Below are 8,435 nucleotides of genomic sequence, written 5' to 3'. Positions count from 1 at the left end.
TTTTTTTTTTTTTTTTTTAACTATATAAAGTACATGTATATGTATCAAATTAAATTTTGCAAACCTACTGCTTGTTACCAGTGGTCCTAAACAGTGCTGATTAATCTGGTACCAATGCAATTGGTCCAAGGGAGATGTCAGCAAATTAGGGGTCTCTATCACATAAGAGAGAGAGAGAGAGAGAGAGAGAGAGAGAGAGGGAGAGAGAGAGAGATAAACTGAAAGAATATAGTAGATGCTTTCTTTAGAAAAAGCAAGATATGGAGGTGTCTACTTTAATTTTGAACTGTTGTTTCACATGGTATGCTACATATGAATGATATTTTGCCTGTTTTCTTGTGTGGGCTGTGACCAAATAAGGAGTAGTTACTCTTGAACTTGCAGCCACAAAGTCCTCTCTCTTTATGTTTGTCCACCAAACCCCAACCCCCCTTGGTTTTCGTTTACCAAAAGCTTTAATTATTTCTAGTTCCTCCCGTAATGGACTACTGGTAGCTTCTTGCTTTCTCATTGGTTCTGGCCTCATTCTAATATCAAATATCAATTCAAAGTCCAACGCTCCGGCCCCCTCCCCACCCCCACTACATTTGACTTGCCTACTCGTACATGTGTATTTATGAATTTGTGTACTGGTGGTAATTTTCAAATTTGACATTTGATTGGCTCTTGACCATTATTGAATTTGTGTAGTTGGGTGCGATTGTGTGCGTATGTGTTTTTGTGTGTGTGTGTGTGTGTGCATGCGTGATTGTGTGCGATTGGGTCTTGACCATTAGATGGGCTGTCACATTATTCTTTTGGTTCATCCTTCAAATACCTTGCAATATGATTATAATGGATAGAAACTAAAAATAACTTGTAATGAGATGAATGATTTGAGAATAGAAAAACATTTGCAACATATCAACAAACACTAAAAAAAGGAAGTCAGAAAATATTTTCATTGACAAACCAAACACCGGAAAATTATGAAAAAAGGAATTTGGAAAATATTTTCACTAAATAACCAAACACTAGAAAATTATGGAGAAGGAAGTGATTTTCCAAGTAAATGACTTTGATGGAAAATATTTTCCTCCGTCCAACCAAACAGACCCTACATTTCCTTAAAAAATATTCTTAGTGCAACCAAACAGACCCTAATTACATAATAAAACACCTTCTGACTAACATTATTGTTAACAGGACAGTAGTGATACTGACAAGCTAAAACACTGACTGGTGTCAACTCTACTGGAATAGGACTGAACAGTAAAGCTTCTGCTCGCTTCACACTAGTGTACTGCTATGGCGGCCAATGCTCTTTTCTCTCAATTGCCCTCTATTGAATCAACAAGGGACCCATCATCGCTCTCATCAGCTTCCTCTTTCTATCCCTCCGGTCAATCTCTCCAACTCACTGGCGTTTCCCCGGTTAGCTTTCCATCAATTCGTCAACGAGTCTTCTGCCAAGCCAACTTTTCTGCTATTTCTTCACCTTCGTCTTCAGTGAACTGGAAAGGTCAGGCCCCATCGTTCGGATTCTGTAAAGATCATGTCTTCTTTTATGTTATTTAAAATTTGTGGGTTCTTCTCTGTTTGTAGAATATTTGGCTGGTTTTTCCTTTTGACTTGTATTTGAATACATTTCAAGCAATGGGATGAGGAGGAGACTTATTGCTCTTGATTGTAAGTAATGGGGTTTAAAGGTTTCTTTTCATTTTTTTTAAGATTTTAAAAAAAGGAAAGAAATCTTTTTTGCTCTTTAAGTGTGTCTGATGAATTTAGCCTATTAGCGTTTGGAGTTTTGAGTACATTCCTGAAAGCGTAGATTATTTAGTCGATGCTTTCATCCTTTTATTTCAGAATTAGTAGAGCTTATCCCCTCTAATTCAAAATCTTTATGCTTATGTAGTATGCTTCTTAACGTTACTTACCTGTAAAAATATTGTGGATAAATTCAATTAGCATGAATTTTTTAGTTCAGTTAACTCATTAGGAAGTATCGATAAATCATGAGTCCTCTAGAGTCTCAAAGTCTGTTTTGTTTACCTCCTGCTTTTGTACATTTGGACTTGGAAGCCTTCTATTTCTTTCCTCTTATGTCATTTTTATTGTTGAGTGAAAATCTAGAAAGATTTATGAACTTAATATGCTTGTTATTCTAAGCACCATCAGTTGGCCAATTCTCATTTCAAGCAGATTGTTCATTTTGTAGTAGGCCTTTACAAATTTTTATAAAAATCATAACTAAATTGATAGCACGTGATACACTACATTCTCTGAAATTGGATTTTCAAATGTTTAGAAACGTCCTAAAGTGAGTTAGATTGATGCTGCTAATCATGTCTTGGCATAGATCTGTCTCACATTCAAAATTTGTCCAAATGATGGTCCAAAATTTTCATAGTTGTGTTTTTTTTGATATTCTGCTGTTCCAGCTAATTCAGGTCTGAAAGATTTTCTACACATTAATGATTTTGAGAAAGCCACAATTTTGAATATTTTGGAACGGGCAAAAGAGATCAAGGCACTGATAAAATCAGGGGAGAGGACATATCTTCCATTTAAGGGTAAAACAATGGCTATGATTTTTGCCAAGCCATCCATGAGGACAAGAGTTTCATTTGAGACAGGGTTTAATTTGCTTGGTGGTCATGCTGTATACTTGGGACCAGATGATATCCAGATGGGTAAGCGGGAGGAAACCCGTGATGTTGCTCGTGTTCTGTCTGGCTATAATGATGTCATTATGGCTCGTGTGTTTGCTCATCAGGTATGCTGGTGAGACACCTCTCCAAATTTTTTAGATTGTATGAGAATCTTCAATTTTCTCTGCATGTGGGAATTTTAAAGAAAAGAAAATCTTGCTCCACATATATGATAGGCATTTCGAATGACCCTTATGATCCTGCAGTAGTTGTTTTTTCTTTACATTGCTACTCCCATCTTCATCGAATGAAATTACTTGTTGAGCCAATTCTGTTGAAAATATGCAGACAGGAGATTGTATGTTCCTTTTTTTTTTTTTATGTAAGTGGTAGGTCTCAAACCTGGGACCAGTCACTTGCACTCCCCCCCCCCCGGGGTACCATCGCCAACCCACTGTCTGCGCCGCCTGTTTTTTGTGTAGGTAATCGAGTGTGGTCGTTTTTGGCTAGTCTAGACTGTATGTCTATTTGACAACTCATAAGTTGATTTTCATCATCTTCCATAATATTTTGTCCATTTGTTGTGTGAATTTACTTTGAGGGTGCTAGTTCTGCTTAGTCTAAAATAATGTTTATCTTTTATACCCACATGAAAAGTTAAAAGTAAAAAGTCCGAACCAACTACATTCCCCCATATGTAGGAGCTCCTGGAAGACAGTGCAAAATTTTGAATTGGGTGATGTACAAAGCTTCAGTTCACTTATTTAGAAGGGCAATGTTGATTTCTGAATTCAATTATATACATTTACCTGAGTTTAATCACTCTGACTTCAGGATATTCTTGATCTGGCTAAGTATGCAACTGTTCCGGTTATCAATGGCCTGACAGATTATAATCATCCTTGTCAAATTATGGCTGATGCACTGACCATTATTGAGCACATCGGTCAGCTGGAAGGGACTAAGGTGTGCCTCTTCTATATGCTCTTTTACCTGGGCACTTATTTGGTTGTCAAATTAAATTTCTCAATAATCACTCATTTTGTTGGATAATTGAATATTCCAGGTTGTTTATGTTGGAGACGGAAACAACATTGTGCATTCTTGGCTGTTGTTGGCATCAATTGTTCCTTTTCATTTTGTCTGTGCCTGCCCTAAAGGTTTTGAACCAGATCAGGAGACAGTTAAGAAAGCACAACAGACTGGAGTCAGCAAGATTGAGATAATTCATGATCCCAAAGAAGCTGTTATAGGAGCTGATGTTGTGTATTCAGACGTTTGGGCTAGCATGGGTCAAAAAGAAGAAGCTGCATATCGCCATCAAGTATTTCAAGGATTCCAGGTATATAATCATGATTACTTACTGCATGACCTGTAAAGCCTGACAAGTGGACCACATTAGACCACAATATGAAGCCTTGCTACCATTTTAAGGCATGTTTTAAGACGTGATTGACTATAAGACTAGTCAAATTCCTAACTACCACCTGCAGGTGTCCATTCTTCTCAGATAAATGAGTTCTATGTTTTTGGCTTTAGGAAAAACATTAATTTAAGTACAGCCACATGGCAGAACTGAATAACTGGGAAAATATATTGCTAACTTAAAGTTATACAAATTTTTGAACTCTATGGCTTGGATGGCATTAACTGTTAGGGTTGCCAGGTAGCGGCTAAACTTTTCAGACGATACGATGCTAGGATGAGCTACTTAAGATAACAAATATGCGCTACTTGAGAGTGATGAGTGTCTTTTGCGACTGTATCTCAAAAAACAGCCACAGAAGCTCTTACAAATGCATGTGCATGAGGACTATGCAGCAGAATTGTTTTTGTATTTATCAGTCAAATGAGATGATGTTGATAAAACATATTGGCATAGTTAAATTAGTAATGTTGTTCGCCAGCATGTTTATATGATGGTCTTTCTGCAATGGCAGAGCTGCTGCCCTGCAGTCAGTGCGGTTGCCAAATCAACAGGGTCAATGTCACATGATTTAAGTTTTGATTATTACAAACTAAACAAAAGTGTGCACAAATATTACATTAATTTTGTTTGTTTCTAGATTTGAAGTTGTTGAAATTGTTTCTTGTTCAAGTGGTATTTTTACTTTTCAAATATGGTCGTGGTACTAGTTTTATATATTTATGGGTGGCAATGTGAGAGTAGGTTGGAATTTTACAAAATTTTTGTTGGTGCAAATGTGAGGCAAAATGAAGAGCTTTGAAAATTTACAAGCCTAATATTTTTGTGTGTGTGTGTGTGTGTGTTTTTCCCTGTGGGTGAGGGGGAGCAGGGGGTGTCGAGGATGCGAGGCGTATCCTCAACACAATGTGGCTTTGCATTTCTCTGTAGCAACTTATACTTGCAGCAAACACAGAAAAGGTAATGAAGATTGGACTAATCAGAAAACTAGCAACATGGATATTTCCAGCATTCCATTAAACAAGGGATTGTGTTATATTACTTTCGATAATGGTTGCTGTGAAACGGAAATAATCGGAAGAACACAGGAAGCATTTGAACACAAACATATACTTCATGCTTTTTCTGAAGTGAGCGAATCCAATGCAATGTACTTATTTTTGACGAGATATCTACTCGCAGGTGGATGAGGAACTGATGAAAGTAGCTGGGCCAAAAGCTTATTTTATGCATTGTTTACCGGCAGAAAGAGGTGTAGAGGTCACGGATGGTGTTATTGAAGCTCCGAACTCCATTGTCTTCCCCCAAGCTGAGAACCGGATGCATGCACAAAATGCCATCATGCTTCATGTGCTTGGAGTATGAACTTTTTTCTTAGTTAAGGGACTTCAATTGATCCATATCATTTAGTCGACCCTTTTTCCTGGTTCTTTCTTGGTGCAATTGGAAAACTTAGCCATGATGAGTTAGGGTGGTCATCTGCAGTTAGAGATTTTAGCTAACAATCGTGACACTTTTTCTTTTTTTCCTGGTTAAACTTTTCTGTAACCATATTTTGTTGCTTGGATGATGAAATTTAGGGATCTTCCGATGTTGATTGTTGAGACCAAGAAGGTTAGAAAACAAAAAGGGTTTCTTATTCACAAACGAAGTTGTGAATATATTTTAACCTATTAAAATTCATCTCCACGGTCCATCAATATTACTACGCATTGAAAAAAAAAATCTAAACATTATTTGAAAAAATTACATAAAAACGTTTTTCAACTATCATTTTAATCATTTTAATTAACTTTTTCTATTTCATATACATTATAAAAAACCAACAATTTCTTGAGCCATTGGGAGGTCGAGAGTTCAATTCTTATTTTATTATATAATTGCTATTTAATTGTGGCTGTCATTTCAAGTGGCTTTCTCTATTAGTTCCTTCGTCCTTTAAATTAAATTAAAGTAGGTTATATAAATGTTATTATTGTGGCAAAAAAATGAGTTAAAAATATAAAAGCCTCCTGTGGTATAGCTATTATACAGAAAAATTCCCTGTGGTTTCATATCATACGCGTCGGTACCCTATGATTTGAATTATTCTAAAAAGTCGACGGAAATCATCAAATATAAAGCGTTTGTATTAAACGCACTGGAAAAGCGCGTGTTTCTTGCAAAAAATAATTTTTTATCACAAACTTTTACCAGATATACCTATTGTACCCTTCACACTTTAATAAAAAGGTCATGTTGCTAGGCTGTTCGGCCAAAAGCATTTGCAAGCCGACAGGAAACAAAATTCTGAGTAATCAACCAGAGGTTGCAAGCCAGCAAAGGAGTTGCAGGAAACAAAGCTTTTGCACAAAATTGTACTTCTTCAACCTAAGCTTGCAAGCCTGCAAAGCATTTGCAGGAAACAAAATTGTACTTCGTACTTCTTCTCTCTGTATATATTTTGCCCCCAAAAAGAAGATGAAGGGCGCTTGATTTTTTTGCCCCTAAATTGATCAAAGACAAATAGCCAAACGAGAATTGCGGATGGCACTAGGGCTGCAAACGAGCCGAGCCGAGTCGAGCTTTGAGCTAATCGAGCCGAGCCTCAACTAAATTTTACCAAGCTCGAGCTCGAGCTCGTGCTCGACGAGCCGGCAAATTTCGAGCTCGAGCTCGACTCGAATCAAGTCGAGCCGAGCTCGAGCTCGAGCTCGAGCTCAAAAAAAAATAAAAAATAATTATTTTATTTTTAAAAAAATAAATAAAATAATATTTTTTTCTTAATAAATTATAAAATATTAAGGATATATACGTAATTTTACTATGAAAATAAAAAAATAAAAAAATATATATATAATATACGTAATTTTATTATTAAATAAAAATAAAAATAAAAAAAATATATATATACCCAAGCTCGCGAGCCGGCTCGCGAGCTAACGAGCTTAATATTCTGAGTCGAGCTCGAGCTCGAGTTTGACTCGAGCCGGCTCGAGCTCGACTCGAGCTCGATTAATAACGAGCTCGACTCGAGCTTGACTCGAGCCGCTCGCGAGCGGCTCGCGAGCGGCTCGATTCGTTTGCAGCCCTAGATTAGAGGCTCACCTTGAAGAATTGCCCTTACAAACCAATATCAATCTTGAGGAAGATGAGAGTGCAATTGTCCGGCCAAATGACATGGAACTGCAAGAGTTTCAAGAAAACGGATTTAAAGATGCAGTTGAAAAGGAAGCTGAAGTGCAAGAAATGAGACCCCAGGATCAACTCATTCAAGTGAACGATTCCAGTGAACAATCTCCAAATGCGGTGACATCTTCTCCACTCCTTAATCAATATTTTCCTGACTCCTATTCTTCAACTCCTGTTACTGAAATTGATTTTATTATACCAGAAAATTTAATATTTCATGACAGGAATAAGTTAAGAGTGGAGATGGCAAAATATCTTGAACCAATGAATGTGTGTGATGGAGGAGTGAGTGGAGAATGCAGATCATTGTTGACTTGTTTAGCGCCATTTACTAGTCCATGGAAGCCCGTAACTCGTGTGCCCAAGAATTACTCCATCTATGAGGGTTACCAGGATCACGTTGAAGATGAAGCATTGAAGCGAGCCACAAGATTTTATCCTCCATGAGCAAAACATGATAATGTCTAGCCAAAGACATTAAAGAAAGGCGCTCATTGGGAGGCAACCCAATTTCTTTTAGTTGTTTGTTTGATTTTATTTGTTAGTTTAAATCTGTCTTCCTTGAATTTGACTGATTTTGGGTGTTAATTTTCGTTTTTGCTGATTTGTAGGTGACCTTCAGTCATGACGCGCCCGCGTGGTGATGTGCAGGACGCTCACGATCAGAAACTTCTGAAACTTCTGGGAGCTCTCTTGCCCTCATGACGTGCCCGCGTGGTGATGTGCACGACGCTCACGATTAGAAACTTCTGAAACTTCTGGGAGCTCTCTTGCCCACATGACGTGCCCGCGTCACGTTCGCGGGAAAGGTAAGGATTCAAAAAAAAAAAAAAAAAAATTTTTTTTTTTTTTTTCTTATCACCGTAGCTTTAGTTTCCAAAAAAAAAAAAAAGGAAAAATTTTTCCATAGAAAAAAAACCAAAATATATATATATATATATATATATATATATATATATATATATATATGTTTCTCACCGTAAGCTCAAATGGAGCCAAAAAAAAAAAAAATTTCTTTTTTTCTTTTTTTTTCTTTTTCCTTCTTTTCTTTCTTTCTTTTCTTTCTTTTTCTTTCTTTCTCTTTTCTTTCTTTCTCTTTTCTTTCTTTCTTTCTTCTCCTCTGCTACCCTCTGCTCACGCCGCCCGCGACCCCACCGCCGCACGCCAGAGCGCGGCTCGCCTTCGCGTGCCGCGGCCCATCACCTCCG

The 8,435-nt window shown here is 37.3% G+C and overlaps 1 protein-coding gene across 2 annotated transcripts; it reads left to right on the top strand.

The window, feature by feature from the left end:
• The first annotated feature begins 1,196 nt into the window (after positions 1-1,196).
• LOC113772354 (ornithine carbamoyltransferase, chloroplastic-like) lies at positions 1,197-5,660 on the top strand. Of its 2 annotated transcripts, none has more exons than XM_027316947.1 (5): positions 1,197-1,501; positions 2,430-2,755; positions 3,465-3,596; positions 3,697-3,972; positions 5,239-5,660. In XM_027316947.1, the coding sequence occupies exons 1-5, from the start codon at positions 1,288-1,290 to the stop codon at positions 5,419-5,421; spliced, it is 1,131 nt and encodes a 376-aa protein (XP_027172748.1). In that variant the 5' UTR covers positions 1,197-1,287; the 3' UTR covers positions 5,422-5,660. The 2 variants fall into 2 exon arrangements, with proteins under 2 accessions (XP_027172748.1, XP_027172747.1); XM_027316946.1 differs by having other exon boundaries at positions 2,421-2,755.
• The last annotated feature ends 2,775 nt before the right edge of the window (positions 5,661-8,435 follow it).

This window comes from Coffea eugenioides, chromosome 5, assembly GCF_003713205.1.
Source record: "Coffea eugenioides isolate CCC68of chromosome 5, Ceug_1.0, whole genome shotgun sequence".
Taxonomy (NCBI): domain Eukaryota; kingdom Viridiplantae; phylum Streptophyta; class Magnoliopsida; order Gentianales; family Rubiaceae; genus Coffea; species Coffea eugenioides.
This window is presented reverse-complemented; position numbering and strand designations above follow the sequence as displayed.